At 37.4% G+C, this 17,960-nt stretch overlaps 1 protein-coding gene across 2 annotated transcripts in view; it reads left to right on the forward strand.

Annotated features, from left to right (window-relative positions):
• Nucleotides 1–17,960, forward strand: part of ARB2A (ARB2 cotranscriptional regulator A) — a 483,367-nt gene that overhangs the window by 264,417 nt on the left and 200,990 nt on the right. For both annotated transcript variants that reach the window (XM_062211883.1, XM_062211884.1), the window contains one exon: nucleotides 15,429–15,548. In XM_062211883.1, the coding sequence (XP_062067867.1) occupies nucleotides 15,429–15,548 (120 nt within the window). The remainder of the gene's footprint in view (nucleotides 1–15,428; nucleotides 15,549–17,960) is intronic.

Raw genomic sequence — 17,960 nt, forward strand, 5'->3', positions numbered from 1 at the left:
TTGTTATTCTAGTCTTTGAGTGTTCCGTCTTTGTTTAAAAACAATTTTTCGGGGCTGGTTTTGTGGCCGAATGGGTAAAGCTGCCACCTGTCATTCCGGCATCCATATGTGGGCACCAGGTCACGTCCTGGTTGCTCCACTTTCAATCCAGCTCCCTGCTAATGCCCCTGGAAAGCAGCAGAGGATGGCGCATGTCCTTGAGCCTCTGTACCCTTGTGGGAGATCCAGAAGACGCTCCTGGCTCCTAGCTTCAGTCTGGCCCAGCCCTGGCCCTTGTGGCTATTTAGGCAGTGAACCAGAGGATGGAAGACTTCTTTCTCTGTCTTTCCTTCTCTCTCTGTATTCTGCCTTTCAAATAAATTTTTAAAAATCTTTTTAAACAATCTGTAGGTTTTTACATAACACAATCAAATACAGGTGTTCAATCTGCCTTTCTAAGTTGGAAACAAGATCATAAATTTCTAGAGCAATAGTCAACAAACTTTTTCTTGTAAGTCCAGATGGTAACTACTTGAGGCTTGCAGGCCATACTGACTCTGTCTCAGCTACTCAGTTCGACTGTTGTAGGGTGAGAGCAGTCACAGATAGTGCATGAACAAGTATATGTGGCTATGTAGCGGCAAAATGTAGATACGAAAACAGGTGTCTAAATTGTAGGCCATGGTTTGCGAATCCCTATTTAGAAAAAAATAGCTTACCACTATTGTTTTTGTTGGATTTATTTAATTAATAATAATTTATAAGATACAACTTATGCAATGTAAATTGCACCAATTTTTTTTTAACTTTTATTTAATGAATATAAATTTCCAGTGTACAGCTTATGGATTACAATGGCTTCCCCCTCCCATAACTTCCCTCCCACCCGCAACCCTCCCCTCTCCCATTGCCTCTCCCCTTCCATTTGCATCAAGATTCATTTTCAATTCTCTTTATATACAGAAGATCAATTTAGTATAAAGATTTCAACAGTTTGCACCCACATAGAAACACAAAGTGAAACATACTGTTTGAGTACTAGTTATAGCATTAAATCAAAATGTACAGCACATTAAGGACAGAGATCCCACATGAGGAGCAAGTGCACAGTGGCTCCTGTTGTTGACCCAACAAATTGACACTCTAGTTTATGGCGCCAGTAACCACCCTAGGCTGTCGTCATGAGTTGCCAAGGCTATGGAAGCCTTCCAAGTTTGCTGACTCTGATCATATTTAGACAAGGTCATAAAAGACAGAGTGAGGATAGTAACCAATCATCCTAAGAGTGGCATTTACCAGGTTTGAACAATTATACAGCATTAAGTGGGGAAGAGGACCATCAGTACACACAAGTTGGGAGTAGAGCCATTGGTGGTAGAGTAGAGGTTATGATTACAAAGGAATGAGGCCCAAGTGCACTAGACATGGCCTAGAACAAAGGACAGAGTCATTATTAGAGGAGCTAAGAAAGGTGCTGTCTAAGCTACAAGTAATTTTTCTGATTGAGAGGCAAATAGAACCTGACAGAAGGGGCTTGATAATAATCTGGTGGGCTTTAGGCCTTGTAAGTTAAGAGGCCCAGACCTATCTATCTCTTCACATGGGGTACATCCTAAGGGAGGTGTGAACCTCCTAGGGGAAGGCACTCTGTTGACTTTCATTACTTGGCTGGCCTAGGAGGAGAGCTGGCCAGGTAAAGGCAGGTGGCATCTCTAACAAGAAATTCACAGTTCTGCCTGCAATGTTGCTGACCCTACTTGGCTGTCCCCTCAGCTGCAGTGGTCACTTTGGAAGTTGGGCTGAGTGAAGGGCTTTTCAGCTTAGAGCCAAGAAGATCTGTGGCTCTAACCTGGGCATCCTTCGACTCCAGGGCAGGTCCATTTCCAGTGATCCAACTCTTGGCAGAGCTGCCAGGGCTCTTCACAAGCTGACTTCTGCTGAAGCCCAGGCTTACCACATTGAAAGCCACTGCAGTGGACTGGCCTGTTGGGTCTCCTTGAGGGCAGATCACTGTACAGATCAGCCATTAATAGGCTGCCACCCATTGCTTCTGATGCCTAGCTTTCTTTTCCTCCTGGTTTGTGTTAAAGCAGACCAGAGGATGCAAGTCAAGGGAGTGCCCAAGTCCCATCTCTAATCTTCGGTGGCCTGAACTACAAGTCTATAGTCACAGGCATGTTCTGTAGCAGTTTTTCAAGGTAGACAATGCCCATGAGGAAAATTATATTCTCACTTTAAAACTTTCTTTCCCTTTGGTCTGAAAGGGAGGTTTTTTCTACTTACTGTATACTTGGCTGATGGCGAAGTGAATCTAGCTATGAGATTATTATTTAAGTTCTTATTTTGGCTATGCTATTACAGAAAAATGTTAGCCATCTCTTTTATAAGGTCTAAAGATTAAATTGTGTGTCCTACAGATTCCTTCATAATAGAATTAGTTTCCTACCTTGAGGAGAATAGAGAAATGAAAGAACAAGTTGGGCTTAGAACAGAGAAATGAGGGAGCAAGTCCTAGATCACTTGCTGACATTAGCAATATCACATGAATACTTAGCAAACAGTTTCAACCATTAGATAACAAGTTAAGAAAACATTTACCAGAAAGTCCAATGCCTTCTATAAATTTTAAGAATCATGTATTTGAAAATACCTCTTAAATATCTAACATGGTGTAGTTTGTTTAACCAGTAAACTTAAGCACAACCATATAAAATATTTTTAGTTTCTTTCTACCAACAAGTTTAAAACATATGGTACACAGATTCAGGTCACACAAATTAAAATGTACCTTTGATTGATTTTAGCAGCTTAAATTTATGGACAATCTTATCCATAAGGCATTTAAAATAAAACTCTTAAAATTTCCCCATGTGGACATACAATATGTACACACATATAACATAGCATAGTAGACCAATATAGCAATTTTAATAATGCTTTTAAAATCTTTAACTCTTTTTGTAGATTGCCAATTGATTTGAATTGCTTTTTGTTTTTAGTAACCTCAGTTAACCATACTTTCTCTCAGTTGGTACTGTTAATACATTATTGGCTTCATCTGTTTACAGAGCCATCCCAAAGTACTGAATACAATAGAAGTGGCTGGAAAAAGTCTATAGGAACCTATAGGAGGACAGCTAAACACAAAACCAACAATGCTTTAGTTTTATGAGCAGCAAATCATATATAACTGTAGATGACAAAAGACTTTAAGTCGCCATGTTTAAAATTATAAACTCATCAACCAACAAGAGGCACTTGCTTACTTCACAGTATTTTTGAAAGCACCTGTAGGATTTTACATTTATTTAACCCTTTAGGCCTCTGGGACTTTCTCATTAATATAACTATCATGTCTAGTAACACAAGATCACTAGACTTTTTAATTCTCAAACATTTGTATTAATAGCATTTTCCATTATAGAAATTTAAAGTTTGGTACCACATCACATCTTGACAGTACTTCTAATATAATCCAAATAGCCTGATTAGTTGGTGTCTCTATAAGATGAGAGACGTAGGTCCTTCGATTTTTTCAGTTGGGCCCAAACTGGAAAAACCAAAGTCCAGGATTTACTGGAAATTTTAGAGACCAGATTGTTTGAAACTTTGATTTTTTGAAGGCCTGTCAAGAATGCCAAGAAGGCTCAAAATCCAAAATATCTGGTTGAAATAAGATTCCTTAAAATCATGACATAATATAGACCAAATTTGATCATTGTTACAGGTGATTATTCAAATCTTTGAAAATAAGCACATATTTAAATAACCCATAGCTCTTAATAAAAATTCAGCTGTTTTTGAACCATTAGAATTTAACAGACATCAAGAGAACATAATAGATTACTTTAACACATTGCTTTAACAGAGCATCAGAGTTTAGTTCTATGTCAAAGAGAAATTGAGCTTCCTGTGATCTTTGGCTGTGAGGTTTCCTTCCTTTACCTTCTTTCATATTGGTGACCATGTTTCTGTGTTTCTGTGTGTAAGACATCTTTAAGCATCTTTTGCAGGGCAGGGTGAGTGGCAACAAATTCTTTCAGTTTCTGTTTGCTATGAAAAGTCTTAATTTCACCTTCATTCACAAATGAGAGCTTTGCAGGATATAGTATTCTGGGCTGGCAGTTTTTCTCTCTTAGTACCTGGGCTATATCTCGCCATTCCCTTCTAGCTTGTAGGGTTTCTGATGAGAAGTCTGCTGTGAGTCTAATTGGAGATCCTCTAAGAGTAATCTGACATTTCTCTCTTGCACATTTTAGGATCTTTTCTTTATGTTTCACTGTGGTGAGTTTGATTACAGCATGTCGTGGTGAGGATCTCTTTTGGTCATGTTTATTAGGGGTTCTATAAGCTTCCTGTACTAGGATGCCTCTTTCCTTCTCCAAACCTGGGAAATTTTCTGCTAGTATGTCACTGAAAATGCCTTCTAATCCTTTCTCCCTCTCCATGCCTTCAGGAACTCCTAGAACCCGAATGTTGGGTTTTTTAATAGTATCCTGTAGATTCCTGACAATATTTTTTAGATTTCTAATTTCTTCTCCTTTTCTTTGGTTTGCCTGTTTCCTTTCCTGTTCTCTGTCTTCTAAGTCTGATATTCTCTCTTCTGCTTCACCCATTCTGTTTTTAAGGCTCTCTAATGTGTTTGTCATTTGATCTATTGAATTCTTCATTTCATTATGATTTCTCGTCACTATCACAGTTTCTTGTTCCACTAGTTGTTTCATTTCATTTTGATTCCTCCTTAATATTTCATTTGCACGAGAGAGATTTTCTATCTTGTCCATGAAGGATTTCTGTAGTTCAAGAATTTGTTTTTGAGAACTTCTTAATGTTCTTATCAATTTTTTGAGATCCGCTTCTTGCATTTCTTCTATCTCATCATCTTCATAATCTTGAATTGGGGTGTCTTTTTCATTTGGGGGTGTCATAGTATCTTCCTTGTTCTTGTTACCTCGGTTTTTGCGTTTGTTGTTTGGCATGTTGGAGATATTTGGTTTCTTCACTGTGGTGTTTTTTCTTGTTACACTATGGCTCTATATTAAGTGGACTGTCTGCTTTCAGTGGAGCCTTAGAGGCTTGAGATGAGAGTGGCCTGAGAGCTGTGTTTGGTTCCTCAGGGTTGAGGGTGTGTCAAAGATGACACTCCCAGGTTAGGTGTGGTAAATCTCTCTTTCTTTCTTTCTTTCTTTTTTTGATTCAAAAGGGAAGTAATTCTGCACAGCTGAACGTAATTGGAGGTAGTTAGGCAAATGATATACCCACAGGAGCCAGAGATTGGAAGCTCTTTCCCAAGGACCACACAGGGAATCTGTGCTGTCCTCAGTGTGGGCTCCAGTTCTCCTGCAGTCTCCCACTGGGTTGTCAAGTTAGATGCTAATCACCTGTTATTTCACCCCTCCCCCCAGAGTCAGGTGTTTCTGCTAGGCTCAGGGCCGCTGCAGACCTGAGGTCGCCTTGCTTATGACGTATGACCAAAATGGCGCCTGCTCTTTGTCTTGCTTGCCTTTGAGTGGTGACCGGAGAGAGAGAAACTCGTGTCCGTATCGGTCACTTTTTTTTTTCCTCTCTCTCTTCTAGTTAGCCTGGTGAACTTTTCCCCACGGAGTTTCAAGCCTCATTCCCTCTAGTCTCCTCTTTCCGCTTGCCTGCTGGTGTTTTGGGCTATTGAGGTTAGGCTCACCTCGCGTTCCAGCGCTGGTGTGTTGAGTCTGCTGCTGGTGTCCCGAACTTGGGCTCCCACGCTCTCCACACAGGTCCACAGTGAATCACTAGTTCCGGAAGAGTTTCCTCTGCTGTTTCTTCCCCTACTCTTCCTTGACCCTGCAGTATCTCCACTTTTATTAACCTGTCTCTCGCCCGGACTAATAGTGTGCTCCCTTCCTATTCTGCCATCTTGCCGCTCTCCGCCTCTAAATCGCACCAATTTTAAGAGTACAATTAGGGCCGGTGCCGTGGCTTAACAGGCTAATCCTCCACCTTGCGGTGCCGGCACACCGGGTTCTAGTCCCGGTTGGGGCGCCAGATTCTATCCCGGTTGCCCCTCTTCCAGGTCAGCTCTCTGCTATGGCCCGGAAAGGCAGTGGAGGATGGCCCAAGTCCTTGGGCCCTGCACCCCATGGGAGACCAGGAGAAGCACCTGGCTCCTGGCTTCGGATCAGCGTGATGCGCCTATCACAGCGGCCATTGGAGGGTGAAACAATGGCAAAAAGGAAGACCTTTCTCTCTGTCTTTCTCTCTACTATTCACTCTGCCTGTCAAAAAAAAAAAAAGAGAGAGTAAGAGAGTACAGTTAGATATGTTTGATAGTCCTGGGCATTTAGCCTAGTGGTTAAGACACTGCTTGAGATGCCCACACCCTGTATCCGAGTGGTTGGATTTGAGTCCCTGTGCTGCTCCTGATTCCAGCTTTCTGCTCGTGCACATCCTGGAGGGCAGTGGGTGGTGAGTCACGTAGTTAGGTCCCTGCCATCTGCACAGAAGCCTGGGTTGATTTGGGGGTTCTTGTCTTCAATCTGTCCCAGCACTAGCTGTTGCTGGCTTTTGTGAAGTAAACTAGGAGATAAGAGCTCACTCCCACACATGCCTTCTCTCTTTCTTTCTTCTCTCAAATAAATAACTCTTTAAAATAAAAAAGATGTGTTTGGTAAATGTGGGCTATTGTGTAACTATCACTATAGTCATGGTAAAAAATTTCCACCACTCCAAAGTTTCCTCTTGTGCCCCCTTGCAGGCAGTCTTCCCATGTCCTCGCCCGGCTGACCTCTGATCTGCATTCTAACATTATAGCTTTGGCTCTTCTAGAATTTTCTATGAACTGAATCATATGTATGTAGTCTTTCATGTCTAACTTCTTTCACTTAACCTTATTCTTTGTTGTACATGAATAAATAGCAGAAAATTAATAATAGATTTTAAGCTCGGTTCATTTTCTTTCTCATGAGGTGGCAAAAGTTAATCAAGAAAAAGGACACATTGAACTTTGAGAAAGCAGACTCCTTCATTTCACAGAATAAAGAATGTGAACCTGGCCCACAGTGCATGATACCTCCATAAGCAGCACTTTTGTGCTTTGTCTTACAGGCTCTTTACCAATTCATTGCTAGAAAAAATAGCAAAACTGCTTGTGCTTACATGGAGAGAAGAATGTTAAATGTGTTTTAACAATGCTGTTTATATAAAGTGATTAAGACTGTAGAAATTAAGATTACCTAGACTACCTAGGTTTGAATTCTGGGTCTGCCTTAATGCTTACAATTTTCTTAAGTTTCTTAATCGTCCTTTGTTCATCTGACCTTCGGGGATAATAATAATAACTAATTTGTAGAATTAAACAGGTTGATCTCTGAGAATTATTTAGATTTATGGCTGCCACAGTGTATCCCATATAGAAGCATTTGCAGTTAGCATCATTTTGCTTGCATTGTAGTTTGCACTAAGTAGGGGAAGCCTAAATCCTAAATTTTATTAAAATGTGAATATAGTCCTCAGTGTTTACTTTGTTGGAAGTGCTCGTGGAACAGAGTATTGGAATCTAAGAATCTTAGCAGCTCTATCTGCTTCCCATTCCAGATCTACCTGTTTTTTGTTTATTTTTTTCTTATTAGTTAGTTAATTTTGGTTTACATCTTGTATTCAGTAGATGAAAAGATAAGTTTTATGTCAGCCCATTTGTTAGCAATACTTTAGCACATATGGCATAGACAATCAGACACTAGAACCAAGACAGACCAGCTTGCAATACAGCAAATTTATCACCTTGAACAAATTAATTAATCTCTTCAAGTCAGGATATTTCAGGTATCTATGTCATTAAACATTATAAAGATTGAGAGAAGACATGTATCGGGACAATTGATTATTGTCCTAGGCAAAAAATGGTAATAACTTGTGAATGGAGGATGAGAGATTAGATTCCAGAGATATTTTGTAGTGTAAGTTAAACTGGAGAAATATGATAAAGGAGAAGATGGAGAAGTCAAGGACTACTTGAAGATTTTTGGCCTGTACAACTGGATGAGCAGAGGCACCACTTAAGATAGGAAAGACTAAAGAAATAAAAAATAATGGGGAATTGAGATTCTAATTCAGAGTTTACTTTTGAACATGGCAAGTTTGAAATACTTGCTGAACTCCAGTGTGTTTGGGGTGGTTCTAAATACTGATCCTTTGTCCATTATATTCATCACAAGTGTCTTCTATGCATAACCATTTATAATTTATTAATGTAGTCATTTATTGAACAGTGACTTAGCCTTGAGTTTTTTGGTTTTATTTTTTTTTTTTGAAATATTTGTTTAAATATATTTGAAAGGCAGAACAACAAGAGAGAAGGAGAAAAAGAGAATGTGTGTGTGTGTGAGAGAGAGAGAGAGAGTTAGCTTAATTCCTAAAAGGCCACAGCAACCAGGGTTGGGCCAGGCCAAAGCCAGGAGCCAGGAACTGCATCCTGGTATCCCACATGGGAGGCAGAGACACAAGTATTTGAGCCATCTTTTGCAGCCTTTCCAGGCACGTTAGCAGGAAGCTGGAATGGAAGCAGAGCCGCCAGGACTCATACCAGCACTCTGATATGGGGTGCCAGCATAACAAGCTGTGGCAACACTAACCCTGTCTTGTTTTCGTTTTTTGGTATTGTTTTTTAATGTAGGAAAAAACTGTACTTTCATTCTGCTTTTAACATTGACAACACCAAGTCCTGAAAATAATAAAATCATAATATATGGATTATGTATTAAACCAGATAGCATGATAGTCTGTTGGGTTTGTTGTTTGCTAAGTACTGTGCTGAATTTTAGGGAATTTTAATTAAAAATTTCTTGTTAGTGTAGGTCATTCCCAACTACCCATGTTTCATGCAAGCTATTATTAATCTGTCTTCAATACTCATTATTCTCAATAATATTCTAGTCCTTAAAAGGTAGGAAAAAATCAATAGTTTCAAGATATTGCCAGTTTATAGATTCTTTGGTCTATTTACATTATGTTTATGGTTGAGTCTTATGCAATTGCTATTTTTCAAAGGTCAAAAGCATTTGATACTGGTAACTTTCTATGGTTCAAGTTAGTATAGAGTGATCCATTACTTTTGAGTGTTTTTATTGTAGATGTGCTATACTGTTGGTTTTATATCCCCATCTATACCACTAATCTATTGTTCACTACTGAACACAAATGCATATCATTTATAAAAGATCACACATTTAAAATATGTCAAAATGAACATAAATTGTTAAGGCAAATTAATTGGATAAAATAGAACTACATCCCAAATGCCAGTTTTATATAACTGTTTTTTCAATGTTTTGTTCTTCGTTAATGTTCAGTTTATACTCTATTCTTTTTTTTTTTTTTTTTTTCTTTGACAGGCAGAGTGGACAGTGAGAGAGAGACAGAGAGAAAGGTCTTCCTTTTTGCCGTTGGTTCACCCTCCAATGGCCGCCGCAGCTGGCGCACTGCGGCTGGCGCACCGCGCTGATCCGATGGCAGGAGCCAGGTGCTTATCCTGGTCTCCCATGAAGGTGCAGGGCCCAAGGACTTGGGCCATCCTCCACTGCACTCCCGGGCCACAGCAGAGAGCTGGCCTGGAAGAGGGGCAACTGGGACAGAATCTGGCGCCCCGACCGGGACTAGAACCTGGTGTGCCGGCGCCGCAAGGTGGAAGATTACCCTGTTGAGCCATGCGCCAGCCTGTACTCTATTCTTGTACAAAAATGTTAAATAACAGAATCATATGAAAGTTTCAAGCTTAAATCTAAAACATATAATTTCCCTGTGTATGTCTTTCTGGATTAGAGTCATATATTTGTCTCCCATTTGCCTGGAAGGGTACCCTGATGGCCAATGGCTAAAAAATAAGAATTTTCTTTCATCTTATATATCATCAATACATCACCTATGTATTGTTCAGGTACAAGATGGAAACTTATATTTTTGGCATCCCCATAAATCTGTCTGACTTCAATATCTGCCTTGGATTTTATTGACTCATACTTTTCCTAAAGAAAAACATTATAAGTTTTGTCAAAGAACAGATGTTTATTTTTTGTCAATATTCTTTTTCCAATTAATATCTAGTATAAGTAATAAGCCAGTTGTAGTACTGGTACTGAGAGTAACTGGTATAGGTGGTGTATATGTGCATAAACACACATATATTTATCTACAATTTCACAAGTAACATTTGTGTGTGATACAACCAAAATTAGTGATGTAAGTATGTGCTATTTAAAAATTATAATGTTAAATTGATCATTAATAAAATTTTAATAGCTAACTCATCAATATAATCACAGAAAACAAAAATAAAACAATTGTAAAGTTTTGACTTTAAAATTGAGCATTTTAAAAACCTTTAAAATCATTAAATTTTCCATTTACTGTTTCTATAGGTAGATAAAAGATTAAGGTATATGTTACAGGAGGACTCATTTTATAACTTTGTAGCAACAGGTTCACTAAGGGAAAATCTGTCAGACTTGGCAATGGTTCAGAAAATATGTGAACCTGTCACTGTAAGCAGCCTCAGAGGGCGAAATGCATTACAGGAGCTAATTAACCTTAGAAAATAATTACACAAATATGCAAATGTTGTTTAGATAATTCCTCGTGTTATCAGCTCAGGTAGTCCATCATAAGTGCAGCCCTTGCAATGCCCAGGTAGTGGAATCTGGCCTAGTTGATAAGGCTTTAGTTACTGCAACACTTCTATTTGGCGCTTAGTGATTAGTGATGGCAAGAGTTCATCAAGAAATTCACCCTGTTATGTGAACACAGCAGAAATCCACCGTGCAGACATCCTATGTGTTCTGCCAGCAGCAAACTCTTAATTGATGGATTTACTCCTTGTCTTTTCATGCGCTTCATAGATTTGCATGTTTCAAAATCATCCAGCCTGAATCAAGCTACCCTGTACAGACTGTACTCCAGTGTGAAACTCAGAGTGCAACCTGCAGAGTAGATGCAGTTTGTTTGCATTTCTGTAATTGAGGTATATTAGAAAGTCTTTCCTACTGAAATCTGTAGTCTCAAATACACTGCTGGTAATACTTGTGTGAATTCTCTGGATTATGGTTTATAAAAGTATATTGATTGTGGCACAAAGATCTGTAAGGTTACACAAGTTTACCCTGGAATACCCTGGTATTTCTGATTACTTGTTGTTGGTAGTGATGTTCACTTGTGTGTGAACACATTTTGTGTGCTTCAGAAATGTATAAAGAAACTAAAATGGAAAATATGGATAATCCTACCATTCACAGGCAGCTCTGCTGCTTTTTTGTTTTGTTTTGCTTTCATTTTTTATTTGAGAGGCAGAAAAACCATGAGAGAAACGGAGAGCTCCTATCCACTAGTTCACTTCAGAATGATTCCAACATCCGGGGTTAGCGAGGCTCAGTCCAGGTGAAGGAAATCAGTGCATATCTCCCAGGCAGGTGGCAGACTTACGGCTACCTGAGCCATCACCACTTCCTCTGAAAGTGTCCACTAGCAAGAAGCTGGAATCGGGAGCAGAACTGCGACTCAACCCCAAGCCAAATACTTGCCCATCTGCTACATTTAATAGTTTTTATTCCTACTTTTGAAGTTTTTTAAAGCTTTTTTATGTAGTCTTACTACATATAAAATCGGATGAATTGCATATGCTACATTTTAAATTCATGTACTATTACATACTATTTCCTCAGACAAAGGAATAGTATAATTTATTTAAATATTTATTTATACATTATTGGATACTTATTATTTATCCAGAGTATTGCTATGATATAGGAGACAGTGATGAATATCTTTGAGCACTTTTGCTGTATTCCAGATAAGTAGAAGCTAGATTGATGAATTAGAATTTAAATACTCCTTCATTTTGATTTTTAAAATGCAGCTCATATAATTTTGTCCACAGTTTCATTGCTGGTCACACTAAAGTTGCTAGTAATCTACTGTGTGTCAATAGCATGTTTATATTTATAGTTTGAATCCAAAAGATAATCTGTCTTCAAGTTGCTTACATTGCAGAAGGAAGAAGTAACTTGATAGATTAAAAAACAAGTAGGATAGAGAAGAAATAATGAAATAGAATTGGACTTATTTTGAGCTAATGGATAGGGCCAGCAGGCAACCTTGAGCACAATATTTTGCAGTAGTTTTAGATCTAAACCTGGCAATAAGACAGGTAAACGATTATAAATAAACAATGTCTACATATTCCTTAAAGTTTGATTAATTTCTTCAACAGAGAGAAACAGAGAAACCTTCCAACTGCTGGTTCACTCCCCAAATGCTCACTAAGGCCAAGGCTGAGCTGGAGCTGACCAGGAGCTCAATCCAGGTCTCCCACATGGATGGCCCGATTACTTAAGCCATCAGCTGTTGCCTCACGGGGTCTACATTAACAGGAAGCTGGAGTCGGGGCCAGCACAGAGCTTAATGTAGACAGTAATCTAATCTGTACATACATTGAATATTTAGGACCATCACAGGTCTAAGATTGTTAGTTCTGCCAACGACAGAAAGTCTGTTAAGTCTGTCCCTCTTTCATTTTTATAGTTCTATTCCTGTAAGCAATATGTTTCTTCATTCTCAGAAGTTTGAATAAATTTTGTGTCCATTGCAGTATTTCTACAGAAAACTACTAACTATATCTGGCCAGTATAAATAATAACTATAAAGAATCTAAGTGGTAAACTGGAGACAGCTGTTTAGCTTGGCAACTGCATCTACAATCAGAGTACCCGGGTTTGTATCCACCTCTGGCTCCTGATTCCACCTTCCTGCTAATGCAGATCCCAAGAAGCAGGGAAGAGAGCTCAAATAATTGGTTCCTGCCACAAGTGTGGGAAACATGGATTGAGTGCTCAGTTCCTTGCTTCTAGCTGCAGACAGTTTGAACATTTGGAGAGAAAACCAGAAGATGGGAGTTCTCTCTCATACTCTGTCTCTCAAATAAGTTTAGGAAAAGAAAACCCTGCCAGCCACTAGAATATATTTTGTAGTCATAATATCTCTCTTCCTTAGAGTTAGTTACTATCCTGAGTTTTATAACCGGTATCCTCCTTTTCAAACTTGTGAAAGCTAAATTATCAAAGCCTAAAATCCTTGTAAGGATTTATTTTTTATTCATTGCATATGCACACACACATATCTTAAGTGTGAGTAATTTCATATTTATGTTGCTAATAATTATCTTCTAAAGTATGTTTATATTTTAGTATATGACTACCAAGTTGTAAGTAATCAACCTGAAAATAAATGGTTTTTATTATTCATTCATTATACCAAAAATTAATGAACAGGAAGACACAGCTCTTGGCCTCAAGAATTTGATAAACTAACAAGTAATTACAATATAGTATGCCAAAAGTGTTGTTAGAGGACATTACTTTGCCTTGATGGTGACAGAGAAGGCTTCCTTGAGGAGATAGTATCTCATTTAAGTACTAAATGACAAGTAGTGGAGTAAGGGTGAGCATTATGACACAGTGGGTAAAGGCTCTCCTTGGGTTGCTCACGTCCCGCATGGGAGTACCAGTTTGATAGCAGCACCTGCTCTTCAGATCCAGCTTCCTGCTAATGTGCACTCTGGCAAAGCTGCAGAACTTGGCCCAAGTGCTGGGGTCCTTGCCACTCATATGGGAGACCAGGATGGAGATCCTGGCTTCAGCCTGGTGCAGTTCTGGCCTTGCGGGCATGAGGAATGAATCTGCAGATGGAAAAATCTCTCTATCCTTCCGTTGCTCTGCCATTAAAGTTGATGAAATAAGTTTTTAAAAATTTACATAAAGGACAAGTAGCAATTATGTAGGTAAGGTAGTAGAAGAGATTCAGGCAGAACACAAGGGTCACTTTCCAGAAAAAGCAAATAGTCCAGAGACAGGAAAATATGGCATACTTAGGTTACCACAAGTTGCATCTTGCAGTTGGAACACAGAGAGTGTTCTGTACTTTCTCAGGGGGCAGAAAGGTGTCTTACGGTCGAGGTATTTTGCAGAGTAATGGTGAGATGTAGAAGAAAGCCAGATTATGAAGCACCTTCAAAGCCATTTTGAGGAATTAACTTTCACCCTGCGGGCAGTGAGAAAAAGAGAGGTTCTAAGCAGGGGAAGAGTTAACTTGTGTTTGTACTTTTGAAGGATGGTTCCCTACAGAATTAGAGATACATGTAAGTGGACAGTCCCTGAGGCAGGGAAACTGGGATCTTAACGTCATCCACTTGTGAAATGGTGTGGCTCTAACTAAGCCATGGGAAAAGAGAATGGAGAGAAGTGGATGAATTTAAGAGACAGTTGGAGACAGAATCAACAGGATTTTAATGATTGATTATATATGGAATTTGAGGGAGAGAGAAATCAAAGATGATCTTAGATCTCAGTGATACATGGGTGTCACACCTTTTGGAGAAACTTTTCAGTGCTGTGTTGCTTTAGTAGTAGAAGTGTTTATGGGACATCCAAAAGGCAATGACCATTGAACAGCTGGCTTTGTAGCTCTGGAGAAAAATTTAGGATAGAGATAGGTATTAGGGAACAGTAACTTCTGGTTGGCAAATGAAGTCATGTATACGGACCTCAATAAGTTTTTATAAAATTTCTAAAATGGAAAATCTGAGTAATTTGTTTTTATTTTCTAACATCTATGACATTCTGAAGAAATTAGTTTTTTAGTATTAAGTTTTCTAAAAATTATTTATTGAGAAACATTTTTTATGATGTTTTAGTGCCTAGCAGTTTCTTTTTTGATTAGTGTTATTTAGCTGGTTTTTTGTTTTTCACATTACAGGCTTTAGTTTTAACCACAATATGTTTCAGCTATCAAAATAAATATAGTAAAATGAAGTTATTACAGAAATTTTGGAATTCAAGCAAAACACACTTATTGGGTTTTAGCTAGTTGGGAGCAATGTAAAAACCCTTAGGTTTATATATTCAAGTTTCTTCTATTCTAGAAATAAAATATAGAAAATGCTTTTTTAAAAAATTATATGTATTTTAATAACTTCTGTAGAAAATATTCATTTTCTCCTTATTTTTAACTGATGGAAATACTTAAAATTTTATAAATCTAATAAAAGATATGTGTAATATAAATATAAATATGGAAGATAACTAAATTTTCTCTAGTGTTCCATTGTAAGATTACTATAACTTTATGCTATACAATTCTGATGTATTTAGATATGCTTTGATATCTAAGGTATAACAAATTTCCTCTCAAAAATGTGCTTACTTTAAATATTTCAGAAGACTATAGTAGCAGTTAAAATTAGCAATAATTGACCAATACTTTAACAATAACTTATTCTCTAATTTGAATTCTCTATGTAGTTCTGTTGTTATTATTTTAAATGCACAATAACCATCTTATTTCTTAAGCTGTGTATGCAAGTGTATCATTTAATTGTTGAGTCCTATGGTAATAATTAGATACACTGAGTAATATATTTGGTTTGCTTGTAGGAAAATGGTTCTCCGGAAGAACATGCCATCTATGTTTGGGACCATTTCATAGCCCAGTCTGCAGCTGAGAATGTATTTTTTGTTGCTCACAGCTATGGAGGACTTGCCTTTGTTGAACTGGTAAGTGTACTTTTAACACCTTTAACTACCAGTCTCCTTACAGGTTGATTCTCTCTGTTCCCTCTTTTCCTTTCTTCTTTTTTTTTCTTTGGTTTGCTTTTTGGTTCCATCACATTATTTTACAAAAACAAAAATATTTCAAGTAAAGAATTTTCTGATATTTATTTTATGCTGACAGTGATTTTCAATGTGATTAGAAAACTTTCTGCCTGTTGTTTATTTACGTATTCTAATTTCTGCATCATTGTCACCATTTTTGTACATTTCATGGAAGTTATGTTTCCTGTTTTGTGTGGATACGATTGAGGTTTGTGCAGTCAATATTTGAAATGTCAAGAGACCCTTCAAATGTTTGAAACATTTTGATAATATTTAATAGACTTTCTTCCCCACTGGTTAGTATGTTGTACTTGATCAGAATTTATATAATTAGTATGAAAAATGTCAGAAATCTTCCATTCATCTGCTTCTGAATAGAGCACATTGTCTAGCCATAAAAATCATGGGGTTTCAAAATAATCTGACTCTGGAATTTAAGATTAAGTATACATGATAGAACAAATTACCACAGTTTCTGAATTTTGTCTCTTATATGCAGTACTACAAATATCACAGTCTTGTGCCAGTATGGCTAGTGTGATATAATCAATACTAAACATGCATCGATAAAAAATTTGTGTCTTGATTTCCAGAACCCTTATATCACAGGAAAGTACAACACTTTAATAAAACTAATTTGTTGAAAGTGCATTTGATAATTTTAAGTCTTTATAGATCAAAGTGAATGTTAAAAGCAAGCATAGCATTGATTGTCTATGTTTCTAGACTTTGGTGTGTATTTCTCTTTGTCATGGAAATTAAATATATTTCTGTGGCCTTTTCAACCTCCCTACACCTTATTGCTTACTCATATGATTTAGACATAAAACTGGTGCTGACACCTGACACCTGAGAATACTTTATCTAACCTAAATCTGTAAATGCTTGTGCTATCTTAAGAATAAGAAGTTGAATTGTTTACTTTTTAAATTGATCCCAGTCTTTAAGCATTACTTTCAAGTACTTTTAACTCTGCTAATTTAATTAATTTATTTTAAAAGTTGTGCAATGGATATCTTAAGATAGTCTTTAAACACACTGGTATGATATAATTTTGAAAATCTTAATGTTGTTTTTCAAATTGTTCCCTTTAATCTCAGTAGATAACACTATATCAGAATATCTATATGTAAATCTGTATACAATGATGTAGATACATACAGCTTATTTTTTCTTTTAAGCTATTACACTCAAAGCATGAAATTTCTTGATTTGTAGAGAGGTTTAAAATGTCTGAAAGCTTATAAGACTAATAAAATTGGAGATTTCTATAAAGCATAACTCCACCCCTCCCCTTTTTTTTTACTTTAACACAGTTTATAAAAACCTTTTGTGAACCAGTTGTGGAATTTAAGTGTCTTTTGGACAGTTTTTCAAATGAACTTAGGGTGCCAGGGTTACCAGATGACCAGTGTGTCAGTCCTCTTCTGCCTGTCCTTGTCACACACTGGTGGATGTTTCTCCACTTTTGTTCCACTTTAATATAAAGCACACAGATGTTTCAGAACAAGACTTGACTTCTGACCTTGAGGCTATTAGGGTCAGAGTCCTCAGGGCCTGTGAAATTATCACAAGCTGAGCTAAAGTTTTTCTCCATCACAGGAAGTAACCAGTAAGTAAGAAGTTAAAAAGGAGCTTTGTCAGAGAGACAAGATGGTCTCAGTAAGGGTCAGCTTCTGTAGTCTGCTGTCTCTGCAGGAGGCACATGCATGGGAGGAGGAATATAATATAACCACTGGCACATCACATATCTGTCAGGCAACGCCAGGGCTGAGAAGTCTATTTAATGTAATATACCTTGTGTTGGTTTTAAAATATTAATGGTGAATATCTCAACCTCCTATATTTGCTACTTTTTGTGAAATAATTTTGATTACAGCATGTAGTGGGGCCATAGAGATGGTGGCATCAGAAGAAAGAATGGTTCTTTTCCTAAACAAATGGATTTGTCTAAGCAAATAACATTGTGTGCACTGATGAGGTTTACATTAATTTTTGACGAATTTGATTAATATGTTTAAGTCCACTATGTTTTTATTTCAAAGACTTTTTAAAGTATAGTATTATTAAACAACAAACATTGAAATGCTTTTAAATCTTTGCTTTATGCCTCAAATAGAATAATAACCTTTCATATTCTCACCAGTATTCTTAGGGGAAAAATCACGGTGTTTATGATGTTGACAAATAGTCATTCTCTCAGGGTTTTTTAGCAAGCATAACATATGAAATTGTTTTACATGGATTCAAAATTTTAATATGAACTTTATCAAAAAAGGAATTGTGGTGATTAGCATATAAAGCTTAAATTAT

Source organism: Lepus europaeus, chromosome 15 (assembly GCF_033115175.1).
Source record: "Lepus europaeus isolate LE1 chromosome 15, mLepTim1.pri, whole genome shotgun sequence".
NCBI classification, from domain to species: Eukaryota; Metazoa; Chordata; class Mammalia; order Lagomorpha; family Leporidae; genus Lepus; species Lepus europaeus.